The sequence below is a fragment of the Notolabrus celidotus genome, chromosome 22 (genome assembly GCF_009762535.1).
Source record: "Notolabrus celidotus isolate fNotCel1 chromosome 22, fNotCel1.pri, whole genome shotgun sequence".
Lineage (NCBI taxonomy): Eukaryota > Metazoa > Chordata > Actinopteri > Labriformes > Labridae > Notolabrus > Notolabrus celidotus.
Window position 1 is genome coordinate 10,121,235 of NC_048293.1, and position 20,793 is coordinate 10,142,027.

A 20,793-nucleotide genomic window follows, 5' to 3' on the forward strand; every position below is an offset into this window, starting at 1 on the left:
GTTTTTAGTAACTGTATCAATGAAGGCTTTTTTAATCTTCAAATAATTCGTTTTCAGATCTTGCTTGATGACTGATAATATGAGGAGCATACTTGACGCACTTTTAATCAATACTAGTCTACAGACCTAATATAAGATATACTGCAGCTAACATTGCAGTCAGTGAAAGTTGCATTAAACATTGTTCAACAAGATTTATATCGTCTTAAAATCAGCCTCACAACTGTTTTAGGCCTGTGCCTTCATTATTCTTCCATTTCTTGACAGATGTTTTTTTTTTATTGACCTCAGTCTGACTGTGTTGCTCAAAACTCTGGGTCCCAGCTTATTCATATTGTTTGTTGAATTGTCTACCTATCTTTACTAAAGTAAAGTTAGTTTACTAAAGTCAAATTCCTTGTGTGTTCAAGCATACTTGGCGAATAAAGCTGATTCTGATTCTGATTCTGATTCTGATTCTGATCTTGTGCCAGCCAGTGGTGACAGTCTGTTTTCTTCACACCATGTAGGCTGTGAAGCCACATTAGCGCTCATTGTCACAAGTACACAAGACAAACCTATCAAGGAGATGTCATATGGATGTAACCTGCATGTCAATCAATCAATCAATCAATCAATCAATCAATCAATCAATCAATCAATCAATCAATCAATCAATCAATCTTTACTTGTATAGCGCCAAATCACAACAAACGTTATCGCAAGACGCTTTTACAAACATAGCAGGTCTAGACCTCACAGTATTCAACTAGTTACAGCGGCAAGGTAAAACTTCCTTTATCAGGCAAAAACCTTGAGCAGAACCAAACTCATTTAAGACAGCCATGTGCCTTGGTCAAGTTGGAGTTGGAAAGAGGGATAGAGGAGAGAGCGATGATAGTGATGAGACGTATAGTAGTGGCAGAATCTATGTTTCATTTTCTCTTCACATAACTATTTCCTTAAAAAAACAAGTCAAATAACTTTGAGCAATATTGCAGAAATAACAAAAATGTTAACAGCCTGGTTCAAAAAACGGTTTAGGTCTGAGTACCTTATTTCTCTATCGGCACACACTGTAAGGGGGGTACATTTTATTTATATAACTCTGTATTTTCAAAGATAATTCACTTACAAGTTTTTCCCACATAAGGACATGGCTGTAGCTGTTAGCAAAAAGGCTAAAGGCAGCCCCTTTACCTCATACTAGCTCGGACGAAGTTTGATTGGCTGTCAACTGGTTTCAAACAGTGCTCAGGAACAGATGGGTGAAGTCACAGATACTACGTCCATTTTTTGCTGAACACATAGAGGTGAAATATTGGACTTCATTACCAAGGTTTTAATTTAGATTAAAACTGACGGTCAGTTGCAAAAGTGAAACACTGTTACATTAAGAACAGCCTCTCATGCAAATTATCCACTCATATTCATCCACACGAACTTATGTGTGCATATTTCAATGAACAACTAAATGGCGTGTCAAGGAAGATATCTTTTAAATTCTTTAAGGCTGCAAGGAATTCTTTGTTTGCCTTTCATTCTGTTATGTTTGGTCCAGCGTAGCCTTTGCCAAAGGGAGATATGAGTGCAAACATTAGGGATTGTTTCCTTGGCATTAACAGAATTCAACCAGCTCTTATCATGGCTGCCACTTAAAGACTTCTGGGTCATTTCACTCAGTAAGACTCCCATAGCAAATAAAGACCATTGACCACTCAGTCCTGGTAAAATCCCATTATCATGTTATATCAAAATGTGATGGTTTCATCTAAAAACCCCAAAACTACAAAAAGATAAAAGGTGAGCAGGTCTACATGTATGACCTTTAACCAAACCATCCAACATGTCTGTATTAAGTAACTTTAAGTTTGAACATGCTGTGGACATGCCAGACTCTAGCTGCTACGGACGTGCTGGACTCCAGCGGCAACACCTACAACTACTACTACTACTATTCGTCTCATCACTATCACCACTCTCTCTCTTAATCTCCTCTATCCCTCTTTTCAACCCAAACTCGGTCGAGGCAGTTGGCTGTCTAACATGAGTCTGGTTCTGCTCAAGGTTTCTGCCTGTTAAAAGGAAAATGTTCCTTGCCACTGTAACTAGCTAAATACAGCGAGGTGCAATGCTCATGGTGTTTTAAGATGAGATAAGATTGTGTCCTGTCAGTAAGAGGGGACTGGATCTTATCAATCAATTATTAAATCTTTATTTGTATAGCGCCAAATCACAACAGACGATCTTATCCTGTCTTGGTGTTGGGTCTTTGTTAATAATTTAACATAGAGTATGGTCTAGATCTGCTATGTTTGTAAAAGCGTCTTGAGATAGCGTTTGTTGTGATTTGGCACTATACTAATAAAGATTGATTGATTGAACTACTCTTATGAGAATCTTTAGTGTTGGCATGCTCACTTCATCAAATTGTGAGTGTAAAACCATTGAGGTGATAGTTGTGTGCAATGAGCAGGTGTTAATTCCCTTGGTTATCAGGACTTCTGAAAACAAATCTGAACCCTAAATGACGCCTGACATTACTTACACCAATTTTCAGATTGACGTTCATGGAGCTAACCCAAATTCATGATCTTATAATCCAACTGTTCAGTCTGCTGAGAGAGAGAAAAAAAAGAAAGCGTGGCACATGGCTTGGATGACAGTGACGTCAACACTGAGAGGCTTCTTGATTGGCTTGTTCAGATGGAAAGCACGCATTGACGGATAAATTATGGTGCAGCCTCTGGTGCGTTGCTAAATACAGACACAGAAAAATAATAAACACAATACAGACACATATTGTTTATCCCCGTTAGTTATGTGTGCGTGTGAGACCAGACTGGTGTTGTCTGCTGACTGTTTGCATATTTTTTCCCCTTTAATCTACCAACAAAGAGGACTGAATCTCTGTTAGGAAAACACAGTTCAGAGTCGAAGAGGGTTGCTTTATATTCTCATGATATCCAAATTCTATGCCAGTGAATGCATCTCTGTTGGCTTTATTTCTGTAGGAATGAAGGAGGTCAGGGTGGCCGGATTAGTCAATATTTTTTAGAGCACCCAAAAATATTTCTTTAATTGGAGTTAGCTTATAGCAAGAAAATATATTTGCAGTGTGTGTTAGTGAAATCCTACGAACACCAGGGAGCAACAACGCAGATGAGTCAATTTTTTTGCAGTGTGAAAACATTCCTGACTGAAGCCTCAGGAGGAGTTTCATCTCACATCAGATAGGCACAGAGCTTCCCCGCAGCCTGTGTGAGTCTGTCTCTCTAAACCGTTGACCTTACAAATGAGGCACGCTGCATCATTGTGCGAATTGGTGTTTCTGGGCGGTGCAAAGTGGAGTGGAGCACATCAGAGTGCAGGATATCTTAGCAGAGCAGAGCACAGAGAGGCAGGCACATCCGCCGCCGTTGCTGCTGCAGGGATCAAATCTGTACCATCTGACGCTCAAGGATTTATGGGTTTAGTCAAAATTGCTTTTCCCACTGTGGAGATTAAGCACCGTAGGATGTTTTCCACTCAGGCCGTAGAATAGTGCAGCTGCTGTTGCTATTGCTGCTTGTTTTTCTTCTCTCTTATCGGCTCCGAAGCTGGAGAGGGGAATGTCTCAGGATGGCAGAGTGATCCAAACCCTGCAGGGGAGACGATTCTGACTGACAGAAGAGGTCCGTCCTCTGGGGAATGTGAACCATGCAGGTGGATACTGTACTTGTGCTCTTCTGCATTTGGCTCACGGGTGCAGCTGGGAAGATGGTCCAGTCAAGGGGTCACAAGCTGGAGACCTACAAACAGAGCAGGTAATGCAAAAGCTGTCATTAATCTACCAAAAAATAACAACACTAAAATGCATGCCCTTATTATTTTAACAGGATGTACAGAGGTTTTCATTGAAGTTACAGACACATCCTTTATGTTTGGGTGTCTTTTATCTTCATTATCTTCTAAGAGATGACAATTTTTTTTAATGTTTATATGATGTTGTCCAATGTTTCCTGAGTCACCTGTGCTGTTCCCTCCCCCTCTGGAAAAAGATTTTTTCAGACAGCAGATTGGAGAGAGAGAGAGAGAGAGAGAGAGAGAGAGAGAGAGAGAGAGAGAGAGAGAGAGAGAGAGAGAGAGAGAGAGAGAGAGAGAGAGAGAGAGAGAGGGAGACCTAAATCCCCACATCTATTTATGTACTACTAGTGAAAGCTGTGTTCTCTTGCCCCACAACTGCTCCAGGCCAGTTAATGACTGTTTGCCCCACCTCCAGCAGTTGTAGTCAATGTCATTTTCAGGTGATTATTTAGGCTAATTGCTGCCTCGTTGGTAGGTCCATTGGATTAAATGTTTTAGGAAGGAATGAACTAGATTTGGGAAGCGCTGCAGCGTCCTAAATTTTCTGAAATAATGACTGAACAGGGTGTGACTTTACAGGTGGACTGAAAAGGACAGACTATATTTGTTTGTTCAGGTTTATACAAGATTTTATTAAATTGATGGCAAAACATTCAACTAAACAACTAGCTTTAACATCACTTTTAGAAGATCTGATTATCATTACTGGAATAATTTGGTACAAATTGGAGGAAGTTTAGGATTACCTGAATAAATGCATCAAAAGCTGCCAGGGATTTGAGAGGTTGGATGTTTTTCAGATGACAATAACAGCTCAAGGCCATTTCATATGTCAATACTTTGGAGCACAAAGAGGACTTCAGTAAAAGGTTTTCTTTTTAAACAGTCGAGCTGCTGAGTATTTTGTTGATTTCCAAAATCAATGCCAACAGCAAAAAAAAGGTGAAACATCACAGTTTGGCGAACAAAAAAGCCCAAAACAAAAATGCCCATTTAGGAGGTAGAAACAGTGATTTTTGAAATTTTTCCACATTACTTTTCAGTCAACCAACTGATTGTTCAGATGTCAGTCTGCATATGAAAAGCAGTATGTGAACACATTTATAGTGGCAGAGCTGAGCCATTGCAATCCACATTAGCAATGTCATCCTTAAGGTTCATTAGAAAAGCAAATGTGATTATTATTTCAGTGACTCATCCACAACGAGGTCACATTTTGAAGGGAACGATAGCTGATGAACGTCTATGCAATGTAAGACAATCATAATTCATTGTATGTATGAGTATGATTAATTCTGATTTGTCCACGATTAATTTAACAACTCCGAATGGCTTGAAGCGTCTGTCAAGAGCAATATGAAATCAACAAACAAAGAAATTACACACAGAGGCAATTTATGATTACTTTCATTATTGATCAATGTGAGGTTTATTTTGTCAATAAATCTCTTTATTGTGTGCTTTATTCACGTCTTGCACATCACATTTCATGGGGCATCATTTGATGTCTTCAAATGTTCTCTTTTTACAATAAAAGTCCCAAAAAGACAAATATATGTATTTTTCCAATCCAGTCTAAATTGATTTATATAAAGCACATTCAAACGAAACAGAAGTTGTCCAAAGTGCTGTGCTGAAAAATCAAAATACTAAAAGGTGTATAAGAACAAATGAAACAAAGGCATCAGTCCTGACATTTTGGGCATTTTGGCCTGCATTAATAATATTACCAATCATGTTTTGGAAAACAGCATCTTAATAATTCCATGAATCCACTTATGTTTTCAGTTTTTTTTTTGTAGAAGGTCAGCACCTTAAGATTACTCTTTGACCAAACCCTTACCCTAACCCTAACCTTCAGGGTTTGTGCCTAACCCTAACCATTGATCTTTGTCAGTACACATCATGCCTAACCCTAAACCTTCGTCGAACACTTTAGCTCAGAGAGCAGAGACACTATACTCCACTCAACATATCACTCTAAAAAGTCCAAATAACAAAGGAGCATTTGCAATATCTTACACATCAAAAAATAAAGATACTCTGATAAATAATCCTGTAAATAAAGTATAGGCTGTACTCTATTACAGATTTTATGTTGGCACATTCTCTTGTGAAAATATCAGCACAGAGTAGAAATGCATCCTGAAGTGTTGTAGCCAGAAACTGTCTTTGCATTAATCTCTGGTGAAGATAAGACTTTCCCAAGCAGACAAAGTATAGCGCTGCACGCGACGCAAGGCCATCAGCATTGAATGATATGCATCCTCTTAATACATTCCGCAAACCCTGTAAAATCATAATCCTTCTGCCTTTTGACACAGAATCACCATTCATGTTGTAACCGTTGTTATTTATAGATCAGACGTCAAAAAGCAATCCAGTCACCATTAAGATTCTGATCCATCTTAGATAAATAAATGTGTCTGACATTACTTTACCTATTGGTGCTCATAAATGGAATATATTTATTGAGGCAGCAGTCATTTGCTATTTGTGTTCAATCTAAACAATCCTCCGTGAAATTGTTCCCATTTTAAGTGATCCTCTCAGCCCTAAGGTTGTTAAGATGAATCATTATATATAAGAGGAGCACAGTTGTGATCAGCTGTGGAAAATCTTCAAAAGAAAGAGAGCACAAGCTGCTCAAAGCTGCTCTGTAATCTCGTAACACCAGCATCCCCTTGTTATCAAATCTGTGCTTCACTGTTCTTTTAACCACACTAGTTAAAAGTCTGCTCACATCGCTCTGCTCGGGGTCGACACACACAGCCTGAGAATACAAATCAAATGTAAATCTCTCATTTCTCTTTTCTCAGCATGCTTATGCAGGAATCAAACTCCTCTCCCTGTTTCTCATCACTCTGCTTCTCCTCTCTTGAGTGTGAAATTGAAGAAGCGGCTCAAGGCTGCTGGTGTGGGTTGTGGGAGTTTTTCCACAAGCCTACTTTACTCAGATTGTTCTCTCACTCGCTGCCTTGAGGAGGATGAACGAGGAAAGAGGGATTTGTGTAGGACAGCACAGTCCCACACAAGGCAACATCAGAGGGGAAAACCCTAATGAGGTTTGAGGGATAATTTTTTGTTCTAGCTGGAAGATTTTTGGGTTAGAAAAACACATTTGATGATTCAAATAAAACGTGCTTTTTTCCAGAGATGTAGCAGATGCTACATGCACTGGAATATCTTAAGAGTAAAAGTTGTAAAATAAATGTATCTAAATTCAAAACAACTTAAAGTAGTACCATGGTTGCCATTGCCAAAAACATATAGCTAAAAGCAATTGGCTAGTTGGCTTGCAGTCAACTGGAATGTGCTTTGTTGACTTTAATCTTGCCATTTAATTTTCTAACATATTTTCTCAGAAATGCTGCCATATCGTTTGCCTGAAAAAGTAGCTGTTAACAAATCAGTTTCATCATGATAGTGAGGCAGCATCCTTCAGTAGCTCTAGTAATCTCTACTTACAGATTCTGCATAAAAATGTGATACTGGTACCGGAAATGTTATGGTTTTTGATTGTAATCCAAGAGGTATCATCTATTCATGTTTCTCTTCCCTTGACTAGATTAAATAAAACAGTCTGTGTGGAAAGCTAAAGAGGTGAAGCTCAGTCTGCCATAATACAATCCTGCTAACGACAGCCTCCTCATGACAATACAGCTTAAGTGAATGTATTGAAACAGACATTTGTGTATAAGAACAGCAAGTAGTTCACTCTTAGATGTCATGATGTCTTGATTCCAATTTAGTTCTTGCTTCTCAAGTTTAGTTAGCGTGTAAACAAAGACAATTTATGGATGAGGAAGTCTTAGCTGCTTTCCTTCACTACTGAGTGCTGGTAATACTTGAAGCCCTGTAAAGTTGACCATACCTCCTGAAGGTTATATCATCTTCAGATGATAGCTGACAGGGTTCTCAGATTGGTAGATGTTGTAATTATGACTGAAGCAGCCGAGGATGTAAAAAGAGCAAGTAAGACAGCAGAGGAAGGAGGTCAGGGTGGCCGGATTAGTCATATTCCAACGTTGAGTGATTTACTAAGTAACTTACATAGTGTTTTCTATGTGTCGTATCCAAAGCCACTTTGTCAAATAAAGCTGTGACCAATTTTTTTACAAATTTGGGTCATTCGGGTTCTTAATTTCCCAAATGTTTCTGTCACACATGTCCGTGAAAGTGAAATTATATGTGTTGGACATGCTCCAATAACTCAAACTCTTTTTTGTGGTATAATCAAGCAGTAACCTCCGGTCTTAAAATATGAAGCCCATGTGGAAGCGCTAAAAGCTAGCGTCCAGAAACCACATACACACTCATTCAAAAAAGGCGATCTTTACAGCAATTATAAACATGTTTACATCCTGGTTCAAAAAATGGCTTAGGTCTGAGTAGCTAATTTCTCTATCGGCACACACTGTACTGTGATATATTTTTCTCTCTGTATTTTTGAAGATATTAGACATACAAGTTTTGCCCACATTAGGACATGGCTGACTTGTTTGACAGTCGGGCACCATGTTGCTGTTAATGCAAAGGCTAAAGGCCCGCCTCTTTACCTCACACTAGCTCAGCCGTAGTTTGGTTGTGTTTAGAATTTCCAATATGGCACCCACTGACGATTGGCTTCCAAACAACGCTTAGGAACAGATGGGCAACGTCTGATATGAGTTAAATATAGTGTGACGTCCCTGGACCTGACGAAAAATCATCAAAATATAAACAACATCCTGGATATGACATAATCAGGGAAGTGAGGAACGCTCACCTGGTGCAAGAATCAATGAAAAAGTCTCCATCCTGGACCTCAACCAAGAACTCTTTTTGAAAAAAGTGACCACCACAGACCTGATTCAAAATAGATAATAACTTGTGACACATCCAGTTACCACAAAACACCATTAAAAAACAGTCAACTACACAGCTGAAAAATGGAGGGAAATCAAGGTAGCAGGTGAGCTAGCCACAGCTAACCTTAACTGAGGTTAGATATGCTTACCTTTGTTTCTTCACTATTATCTTCATACTTTCTTTCCAATATATTGTAGGTTTAAATCCAGACATAAGCTAACTAGCTAGTATTAGGTTAGCCAACTACTATTTTAGTAGGGTTGTTTAAAGCTAGTTAAACAACCTTACTAAGATAGTTACAAGCTTGATTTAAGCAGAACCAACAACCAGAAGGGCAACATGCTATCATCTTTGACACAAGGGGAAGCTTTAGTACAGAGTCTAAGTTGTCCATATATCCCATTTTTCAATATAATGGAAAAGGATGAAGAGTTTGTTTTTTGAAATTGCTTATTAAGCTGCCATATTCCCTGACACATTTCGAAGGTCTATTTTTGTTGTGAAATAACTTTAAAAATAGAGATATTGTATACATAAAATGACCAGACTCAGTTTGTCCAATGTCTGGGCTCTCTGACTTTGAAATGTATTAATCTGTCCAGAATAGCCTCACTCTGCAGAAATACATCCCTTTAACCCCTTTAAATGCATACAGGTCCTTGGCTAAAGAGCAGTGGCAGCGTAGGGCCACGCTGCAGACAGTCAGCGGTCTGCTGTGTATTGTAGGCAGGCAGAGAGGGGGATTGGAGAGGCCTTTCTGCCAAGAGGATTAGGAACCAGCTGCTGGATGGATGCAGACGAGTAGCACACATTGAACCCTGCAGAATGTTGCAGCAACATAAAAAAAATCCTCCTGACTGTTTCATTTAGCTCTTGTCATGTTTTTTTTTATGTTTTATGCTGTCCCTTCACCTCTCCCCTCCCTTTTTCTCTTCCTCTGTGGTGTTTTCTTAATGCATGTCTGTGGTCCTCGCAGGGATTTGTCCCTGTCTGTCACAGCTTGCTCTTCTCTAATAATCCAGTTTAGAGCTATTGCAATTTTTTTTTTCTCAGACACTCTGCTTTCGTTTGAAAATGCAGGTTTAGTATAGTACAGCTCTCTTGAAATGTGAGTAAATTGTTGAGCTGGCTTCTCTTAAGAGGATGTGATGAGGAAATGCTCTTTTGCCCTTTGTGATATTCAAAGCTCAAATGTGTGTAATGTTAGGGGATATGCTACATCAACTTTGGAAGTGAACAAAACAAACAAATTATTGTTCCACTGGTAACACGTTCACAATAGATTCAGGCTTAAAAATTACACCATCAGTCTTTTAAACATGGCCAAAGATGTCTGCTGTCACATGTTAATCTGCAGATTGTTTCTCACTTAATGCTTTCGTCCATTTCAGGTCATCACATGTTTTCCCAAACTAAAGATATTCTATTTCCCTAATCTTTAACAGATCAGGCAACAAGTATGCAATTTTAAGAAGCTGAAATCAGCCCCATTTGGCACTTTTGCCTTAAAATGACTCAAAGGGTTAATTTCTGTGTCATTTTCTGTTGATGTCCAAAATCATGACTGTACTTTTCCCTCTAGCTCATAAATAATAAACCATTCCAAATATTAAGGGCAGCAACTTAAGATTAATTTGAGTAAGTTTATCTCTTTGTGGTTATATTTTCAACTAGTTATCAACAATGTGACAACTTGGCTTGTTACAAATTCCCCCAGTCTGATTGTTACTCAAATACCATTTTTTTGGTTGCAGTTTACACTCATGACAAAGAAAAGCGTTAAATCCTCTCCTCTCAGAAGCTGTAGCACTAAATGATGAGCTTTTTTCTAAGAAAGAGATTACAGGATAATCAAAGTTATTGCAGAGTAGTCCCCTGTAAATCAGCTAATCATGCAAACTCTTACTTGCTACTGCTTTGCTTCTATACTGGCTAAAAATAGAAAGCTTGTAAAACAAAAAAGACAAAAATATACTATCAAGTATCTCAATTCAGTGGTGCAATGTTGGGCTGCTGTCCCATGTGACGGATGTTCTGAATTATTTATTTATTATGCTGGTTGACAGGTCGCGGAGAGAAACCAAAATGGATGGTGGTGGAGGTCACAAACCTGGAGGGTGAGTTTAATAAAATCAAAGTAACTTTGATTCTTTGCTAATTCATTTAAACTCAAAGAGAGTCACTGATTTTCTTTTCTTTTACAGCCCAATCTACAAACGTAGTCCGGACATGACGAAATCTCCTATGACAAAATCTGAGCAACTCCTGAGAATAGACGACCACGATTTCACCATGAGGCCAGCATTTGGAGGTCAGGAATCTTATTTTGTTTTCATCTGGCTTATCAAGCTCAGACATTCCTTGGCACATGATTACATCTCAGTCAGGATGCTGCAGAGGCTGCATGCTCAGTCATCAAGTGCAGCTGGATAAGATCCGTTCAGTGGACATCGCTTCAAGCCTGTGTGCATTAAGCTCTGGGAGATTTTAATGACACCATCCATGCAAGCTGTGCTTGAGTTTCCAATTGCAGCTCAGTTCTTTACATCAAAAGAGTGTTAATACATGTCTTTGGATCAGTATATATTTCAGGGATTTCATGTCAGCTTTTTTTGGCTGTTGGATTACACTGAGATAAAGTCACACAGGAATTTGTTTTTACAGGATAGTAATGGAATATAAATTCTTTATCTTTTTGTCTTTAATGGCAAATAGCTGCAAACACGTGAGCTGTATTTAAAAAAAAAATACAGCCATGAGGGAATTCTGTTTTAGAGAACCGTGGGCTGTTTTGTTACAGCACAGCTGCATGTAATCACACGACAATCTGCTGCTGGAAAAAAAAAAGGGCCAAGTGACCCTTGCAGCATCCTTTCATCTGATTTCCACTATCAAGTGCTTCTCAACCAGAAGGGAGATGGAGTTCATCCAATGCTACATCAACTTTGATCTATTATTGTGCCCCAATTGTGTTGGTGTGCTATCGAAGGATGATGATACTGGGTAAAAAGTGGAAATAGGTCAAAAGTAGAATCCCAGCCAGACTGGCAAAGTCGTAGCACAAGGAAATGCTCTGTATCTATGTGATTCATCATTCTTTTTGAAAACACAATTACCAAAAAAAGAAACATTCCAAACATCCCTGTAAAGGTCATGTTGACTGTCTCAGCCAAAATCCCTCCTAAGCAGCATGCTTAACAAGCTTTCATGATGAAAAATAACACTTCTGTATCTGTAATGCTTTTCTGACACAGGTCCATTTTCTTTCAGGTCCTCCCATTCCTGTGGGAGTAGATGTTCAGGTCGAAAGTCTGGACACTATCTCTGAGGTGGATATGGTGAGTATGATAAAGCAGATTTTTAAGGTACTTTATTAATCCCCAGGGGGGAAATTACATTTTTTAACTCGTGCTATTTTTGGACATGCTACACATACAGTTTTTTTGGTATATACATACAATGCACACACATGCAGTGAACATGCAGCTAAGGGAGAGATGTCAGAGTGAGGATACTGCCATCAACCAGCACACCCCGAGCAATTGGGGGTTTGGTGCTTTGCTCAAGGGCACCTCGGCAAGTGGACAAGCACCTCTCCAGCCACCAGCCCACTTGGACCCTTTGGTTCCCAAGCCAAGTCCCTATGGACTGAGCTAATGTCGCCCCATGTATATGTATCAAAAAGTTACCAGAGGAAAGCAAGTGGTGCAGAAAAACAAAGTGCATTTACTCCAGTGGAATAATAAAGTAACTGTCCTTTTAGTATTTCAATGTTCTACTACTCCCCACATATTGTATCTTTTACTACACTGTGTTTATTTCAATCAATCAATCAATCTTTATTTGTATAGCGCCAAATCACAACAAACGTTATTTCATGACGCTTTTACAAACATAGTAGGTCTAGGCCGTACTATGTGGAATTATTAACAAAGACCCAACATCAAGACAGGAAAAGATCAAATCCCCTCTTACTGACAGGACTCAATTTTACCTCATCTTAATCCACCATGAGCATTGCACCTTGCAGTATTTAGCTAGTTACAGCGGCAAGAAAAAACATCCTTTTAACAGGCAGAAACATCAGGCAGAACCAGACTCATGTTAGATGGCTATCTGCCTGGACCGAGATTCATAACAATCTAGTCAGATGTGCTCAAGCAGGGTAAGCTACATGCTGTATCTGTGTCTACATTTTTATGGGATCCCAGTATACAAGTTCCTCCGGCAGTCTAAACCTATAGCAGCACAACTAAGAACTGGTTCAAAACTGAGCCAGCCCTAACTATAAGCTTTATCAAAAAGGAACGCTTGAAGCCTAATCTTAAAAGTGGAGAGGGTGTCTGCCTCCTGACTGGAAGATAATTCCAAAGGAGAGGTGCCTGAAAACTGAAGGCTGTACCAACCAAGTTGGGGTTGGAAAGAGGGATAGAGGAGATTGAGAGAGAGACAGCAATGATAGTGAAGAGACGAATAATAGTAGTAGTAGTAGCTGTTGCTGCTTGAGTCCAGCACGTCTGTAGCAGCTGGAGTCTGGAACGACATGAAGCTATTTGACAGATAGTTCTATATATTTTTACGATTATATCATAAATCAACTTAGATTATGAAAAACAAGGTTAAACAAACACAGTGTACTTCTCTTTTTTGCCAAAGTGAATAAAAAAACTCCCATCATGACCCCTGATATATATTATGTCACCCTCTGGAGGGGGGCCTGAATCCTTGTTTTGAACCACTACACCAACCACCAAGCTTTTTATTAAGTATTTAATAAATCACTAAAATTTAATTAGCATTTTTTCTGTACCTTCTCCACAAATGCACCACCCTTTTTGTACCTCCCAAAAGGACTTCACCATGACACTGTACCTGCGTCACTACTGGAAGGACGAGAGGCTGTCATTTCCGAGCACCAACAACCAGAGCATGACTTTCGACAGTCGCCTGGTGAAGAAGATTTGGGTCCCCGACATGTTCTTTGTCCACTCTAAGCGCTCTTTTATCCATGACACCACGACTGATAACGTCATGCTGAGGGTGTACCCCGACGGCAACGTCCTCTACAGTCTCAGGTAAACATCTCAGCCAGGGACTGTAAGAATGGTGGCTGGGAAGTGCAAAGCAAATTAATAAAGAATGAAACACTTTTACAAAGTTGGAGACAAATTTACATTATGGAAAACATTTTTACATTTTATAAACAAAATTTAACAAAATAAGAAACACTTTTACAAGCAATGAGAAAATTGTACAAGCGATGGAACACTTTTTACCAGTCCCGAACATTTTTTACAAAGAAATGTACCAATGATTTTCAAAATAAAAGAAGTCTGTAATATCAAAATGTGCAACAGACAGTGAATTAATATATATCTGACATTAACAATTCTGTTTCAACTAAAATACTTTGATTCAGACTGATAAGAGAACGCCTCAAAATGTGTTCCTGCCGATCACAGCTCTGTCGGATTTGGAATTTCAAAATAAAGGTATATGCTTAATTTATTTTATGAAATTCCAAATCCAATATAGCTCTGATTGGCAGGAACACATTTTTGAGATGTTCTTTTATCACAATATTTTAGTGGAAACAAGGTTGTTGATGTCTTATATTTTGAAAATCATTGGTAAATTCCTTTTCCGTCAGAATCTGATGTTTGTAATTTTGTTTCGGGACTGGTAAAAATTTTCCCTTGCTTGTAAAATCGTCTTATTAATTGTAAAAGTGTTTCTGGTTTTGTACATTTGTTGTACCGCATGCCTGCTGTTAACAAGACAACTTTAATTAAAGATGTTCTTCATTGGTTCATTAATGTTTTGCTCCTGTTACCGTAGAGTTACCGTTACTGCCATGTGCAACATGGACCTCAGCCGCTTTCCCCTGGACACCCAAACCTGCTCGCTGGAGATTGAGAGCTGTGAGTGGATTGATCACAAATAACAAACATCTAGCTCAGCAACACCATAGCTTTTTCTCCCTCCTTACATCCTAACAGGCTTTTCAACCACCCTATGCCTGGTCCAAGTCAAATTCCTTCATAGCTAGAAGACATATTGTCAAACAACAAATCAACAACAATGAAGGCAAATAAGAATAGTATTAGTTATATGTGTGTAAGACGGGTACACCTGAAAACGCATCAACAGTCAGATAAAAGAACAGAAATTTGCTAAGATATGATAAAATTTGAAAAAAAAGGTGATTTGTATTAAAGGTTGTTTTTAAAAACGTGTTCATAGAAGGTATTTAAAAGATGACACTGATTGATGACACTTTAATTCCTCTGGCACAGGTGCTCTTACAGAGCAGTCACCTTTTGTATTGAGCATGGACTGTGGGAAAACAAAAAAGGGCCTTGCTAGGCAGTCGGAAGCTGCAAGGTGGCTTTCCGTGCCTTAAAACAATCAGTGAAATCTTAAAATTAATTCTAAAACTTGCAGGTAACCAGTGCAGGTGTGCACAAGCTGCAGCCATCTGAGGGATTTCTGTCTGAGATAGATGTAAAAAAGAGTTGCAATAGTTTAACCAGGATGAAATAAAGGCATGAATGACCTTTCCCATATTCACATAACATAAAAATGACTTGATTTTGGTGAAAGCTTGAAGTTGATAATAACTAAACAGGACAACTCTCTTCACGCGTCAAAAATCACTACTAAATTCCTGGCTGCGAGCACTACATATGATGACAGGTCTGTCAGATCCTGTAAAATTAGCTGTCCAAACACTTACATTTCTGTTTTGTTCTCATTTCACTGTAGAAAGTTTGCTGACATCCAACTATGATATCTCTAAACCAAAATCAAGACATGGTTTGTGCGTGACAATCATTTGACCCACATGCACTTCTCTTATTGCTGAGCAGATACCTCAAATCTATCGTGCCCCGACTATTCAAGCACTTCTATGCTTAGCTCCTTATATAATTAGACTCAAAGACAAAATCAGATGGTGTATGGGAAATGTCAGACAAGAAATATTGCATGTAGTCTCACCTTATAAAATATTTTCTTTGCCTTATTTTTAGTTCACAGTAACATTCTGCATTCTTCATCTGTCCTGATTTGGCTTCTGAAAAGATGCACTTCCTTCTGTTTCTTTTCCCTGTAGATGCATACACAGATGACGACCTGATGTTGTACTGGAAGAAAGGCAATGAATCCCTCAACACCGACGACAGAATATCTCTGTCCCAGTTCCTCATCCAGAAATTTCACACCACCACCAAGCTGGCTTTCTATAGCAGCACAGGTACTGTGATCCGCAACACAGGCACTATTTGATATAGGCAGCAAGCTGAACTGATTATGCAAATTGACCCGACTGGTGCATCATGCATGTAATGACTACATCACAATTGAATTTCAACTTCAATGCATCTCATTTTACTGTATAAGCCTTTTCCTACAAAATGATTAAGTGTTGCTTAAATGTTATCGTGTATCCTCTGAAAGTGACACCACTAAGAAAGTATGAATATTTAATCTTCCTGTGAGACGAATGGGGTCCAACTATTACCAACTACTTTTAGAAGCTGGTGTGAAAGCTCTGCTGCCTTCTTATAATGCAAGTCACTTCTAGCTCAGAAGTGCACCATAGAATTCTGTCCTATGTCTGCCTGCTACATAGGAAGGGAACCTCTGCATTGAGTGTTTGTTATCTTTATTAGCAGCTAACAACAGCTAAAAACTATGTGTAACACTGATGTTTCTATTTTCCAGGCTGGTACAACCGTTTGTACATCCACTTCACCCTTCGGCGCCACATCTTCTTCTTCCTGCTGCAGACTTACTTCCCTGCTACTCTGATGGTCATGCTGTCCTGGGTGTCCTTCTGGATAGACCGCAGAGCCGTCCCTGCCAGGGTGCCCCTAGGTAGGGTACATAAAACAGAAGAATAGCGTTATTTTGGGACATATGAAGAAAAGTCATGAAGGAGAATGAAGTGGGGAATCAGGTTAGCATAGTACAGTGGTTTGCAACATGATTTATAAGATACAATTATTAGATTTCCTTTGAGGAGCTAGATAAGAAGATCAAAATTACTCTTCATCAGTGAAGTAAATATAAAGCCATGGCAAGCAGCCATTTAGCTTAACGGATGTGAGCACAACATACTTCTGCGTCGATGTGTCCGTGTCCACACAGCAATACTCCGCTGAAACGCTGGAGGGCAGCGTGATCTTTCCGATAGTCGAGACGCTTTTTTCCGGGCTACATTCTTGAACATATTGTGTTAATTTACAGCTGATACATGTTGATGTTTATCATACAGCAATGATTACAGGGAAGAAAAGAGAGAAGATGTACAACCGATGTACAGTCGATGTGCAGGGATCCCGGAAGTGCTGTAGTGTGCTGTTGACGCAGAAGTGTAAACCAGGCTTTAGCATGATAGAAATTAGGGGGGAATAACTAGCCTGGCTCCATCCAACTTTCACAAAAAAAATGCTCACCAAGTTTGTCATTGATCACCTTATACAGAAAAAATTGTTTGCATGAGTAGAGATAGCAGGAGAAAACAGCTGGCACGGGAGTCAGTCAGTCAAAGAAATAACAAAGATAACGCTAAAACCTAACATGTTTAAACATTATTTTTTAATGAAATATACAAGTTACAAAGTGAGCTTTAGCTGCCAGATTGCATTGGAATCAAGCTAGCTGTTTTTCCCTTGTTTCAAGTGATTTTTCTAAGCGTAGCCAGTATCAAGTCTTCACTTGTTACCTCTAAATTTGTCAGTGATCCAAGACAAAGTGTTCCATAAATCAAAAAATGTTTTATTGAGATTTCATGCTCTGTTTGGATTGATCAAAGAAGATATAAAGCATGAATTAGTGAGCTTCAGAGATGCTGAAGGGCTGATGTTAAACTCAGACAGAACCTGCTAGCTGTTTTCCTAGTCTAGTAAATGGAGTCTCTTTGTGACTAATCTGTTTGTGTGTTTTACTCCAGGCATCACCACAGTGCTGACGATGTCAACAATCATCACCGGGGTGAACGCCTCCATGCCCCGGGTATCCTACATCAAAGCAGTAGACATTTACCTCTGGGTCAGTTTTGTATTTGTCTTCCTGTCTGTGATAGAGTATGCGGCAGTCAACTACCTCTCCACAGTGCAGGAGAGGAAGGAGAGGAAACTGAGGGAGAGAGTAAGTGTTATTTAATTTGCTGTTTTGATCAATTACACAGTCTACCTTTTATATTTTATGTAGTTACAGCTTACATTACCAATCCAATGTAATTAATGTGAGTACGTGCATCATTTTTAAGATGAGGGGAGTGCAGACATACAACATTTTATTTTATTCTGGGCCTTTTAAAGGTAATATAAAAGGATTCATTTATTCAAATGTCTTTTATGTTTACACAAGAGGTATATGATGAATGTTTGATCCTCAGACTCCTTTCCTTTTCTAGTTTTGTCAGCTAAAATAAATGTAACTTAGCTTTATTCCTGTTTTAATTTTGTTATCTCTATAATTAAGCCTCAGCCAATGACATGAAACTGCAGAGGATATCATATCCTTTACAATTACTCTGCTGTGTATTGTCTATTGATTATTTTTCTGACAGGGTGATTGTGCACTACCAATGCAACTGAGTCCACTCAGCTTTTAGTGATGCTAAAATTTAATTGATTACATTTTTTCACATTTCCTTCATGCATATATACATTTTAATTTGATTTAAACCTCCCAGTGGGCTGATTACCAACAAAATGGTCCTGTGGATCTAATCAAAGTTTTAGCATTCCTTAATAGTTTCTACTTATTAGAAACTTATACTTTACTTATACTTTCTCGTTAACTTAAAAAATCCAGCAGACACATCAGGACTTTCTTTCCTCTGGGCCCAAACAGGAAATGGTTGACCTGATTTTATATTAAAATATTTTACACATCAAAATATCGCTAAACCAATGGAGACACAAATCAATTATTCATGTTCCTCTCCAATAAGCAGATGAATACTCTCAAAATTGGCTCCATTTAAGCTCTTGGGGCTATGGCAAATTATTTCTGGGACTACAGCTTGTGTACTGTATTGCTATTCTTCAGCTGCCAAATGCTGCAGCATATGGTGCCAAATTGCCCACGTACCCCGAGGATCATTTCCAGCACAAACATCCTTTTATAAATGTTTCATGCCAAAGTTATTAAGGAGTACTGAGTGTGCAGAAAACATGCTAAACATTTAACAAACCAATGTCTTAATTTTCTTGTTTAGTTTGTTTCAAAGTGTTCACAAAAAGCAGATTTAGAAGTGTCAACAAAACCAATCTTGTGTATCTTTCTTGTAGCTGCCATGTACTTGTGGCATTGGAAACCCAGACGAGATGATGATAGACCCCCAGATCACTGGCTACGGGTCACTGGATATGAACACAACAGGGAATTATGGGATGCCAGAGAATGGCGGGCGCCAGGAGCCGAGAATGTTGGCCCAAGTGGCACTCACTGACCCGCAGATCACGGGCCAGGTGAAACCAACAAGAGGCTACGTGAACATTTGGATAGACACCCACGCCATAGACAAGTACTCAAGGGTTATGTTTCCTGGAGCCTACATCCTCTTTAACATCATCTACTGGTCCATCTACTTGTAACGCAAGAGAGACGTCCATGATAAGACTTTTAAGAGCTTGGTTTGATTGTGCTTGATGCTTTTCAGACAGATTGCTCATACAATGCATGGGGACCACTAACAGATTGGGTACCATTGCCTTCTTGACCCAGCCACTTAAAACTGAAGAATTTAGAGATGAGCTATGAACAGGATTTTCGCTTATTTTGTCACACTCGGACCTGTGTTTCATACTGGAATAATGGTGCTGTGGATGCACATTTGGATGTCGACTGCTTAGAAGAACTGTACAGATGGATGCACAAACACAGACCTTTGTATTTTTGCAGTTGAAGCATCATTTCAGGTTTTGTTGAACTAAAATGGGATTTCTTACATTGCATGTTCCTGGATTGTTTCCCTTCTTGACAATCAGAGACAAACTGAGAGTATTTCATTGAATAGTTCAGCTTATTAGTTTTCTTGTGGAATTTTATATGATAAGATTGATATAATTGTCATGTCAGTATTTGAAGGTACAGACAGCTGATTAGCTTAAATACTGTAAAAAGTGGGAAACAGCTAGCCTGGCTCTGTCTTGAGGTAGAAAATCAATCAGCCAGCATTTATAAAACTTAACCTCAGACAATGTTTGCTAGCCATTTCTCCTTTTCTCCAGTATTTTATGCTAAGCTAGGCTAATCACCCCATAACTGCGGCTTCATATTTAGCTGACTTTATGAAAGTGAAAGTGTTACCTTGTTAGGAAATCACTTAAAAGTGAGTTCCCTGAAACCTGGTACTAATTCTTCAAACACTTGACTGTTTTTATTATTGAAGTATGCTTTTGCTTTTGCAACACGTTCTATGATTCAGTGGGTTTCATTTTATTGTGGTTTTGTAGCATTTAATTCAATGTGCTGTCAAACTACTGTGATTTGAAAGGTTGGATTTATTTGAAGCAAATTAACGCAGTCCATTAAAATATCAAAAAATGTTAAAACATGTTTTGGAAATCTGACACACAAATGATGGTGTTACTTTTCCAAATGTCCTAATTTCTTCTCTTTTTTAAACACAAATGAAGCTCATGTCCTCTGTTTGGTGTCGTGAGGCTTTGAGGTTCTGACCTGTTAGTTGCTAGTTTTGTCTTTTTCAACTTAAAACAACTTTATACTTTGTAAGATAAAGATATGTTCAAAAAAAAATATCTTGTTGGTCTATGACATTATGAAGACCAAACGAAAAAGATATTAAACTCTGGAAAATGTTACATTTATTTTTGCCTTTTTTTTTTTTTCTGGAAATACGAAAGTCATTTTTACAGAGCGTAGGTGCTGAGCGAAACAGACACATTAATGTACATCATCTCTTTTATGCAATAAACATTGCTTTTACAAATGGAAATAAATTGACTTGGATTCCAATCAACAAAAACACAAACCCTAAAAGAAAAACACTTAGAGGCATTTGGCTGAATTTTGATGATAAATCTTCTACAGACTTGGTCCCAAATTCCTATCCTATTTCCCTGCTCTCTTGTACAGTAT

General features: G+C 38.7%; 1 protein-coding gene across 1 annotated transcript; it reads left to right on the forward strand.

Moving 5' to 3' along the window:
* The first annotated feature begins 3,210 nt into the window (after positions 1-3,210).
* On the forward strand, positions 3,211-20,647 carry LOC117806741 (gamma-aminobutyric acid receptor subunit rho-1). The gene is made up of 10 exons (XM_034675783.1): positions 3,211-3,785; positions 10,743-10,793; positions 10,881-10,987; positions 11,947-12,014; positions 13,528-13,751; positions 14,515-14,597; positions 15,791-15,931; positions 16,402-16,554; positions 17,633-17,829; positions 18,981-20,647. Exons 1-10 carry the CDS (start codon positions 3,679-3,681, stop codon positions 19,284-19,286), a joined length of 1,437 nt encoding a protein of 478 aa, XP_034531674.1. The 5' UTR covers positions 3,211-3,678; the 3' UTR covers positions 19,287-20,647.
* The last annotated feature ends 146 nt before the right edge of the window (positions 20,648-20,793 follow it).

Coding starts and splice junctions, on each gene's coding strand:
- LOC117806741 (XM_034675783.1), top strand. CDS start 3,679: ATGCAGGTGGATACTGTACTTGTGCTCTTCTGCATTTGGCTCACGGGT. Junction 3,786..10,742: donor GAGACCTACAAACAGAGCAG/GTAATGCAAAAG, acceptor GCTGGTTGACAG/GTCGCGGAGAGAAACCAAAA. Junction 16,555..17,632: donor CCCTGCCAGGGTGCCCCTAG/GTAGGGTACATA, acceptor GTTTTACTCCAG/GCATCACCACAGTGCTGACG.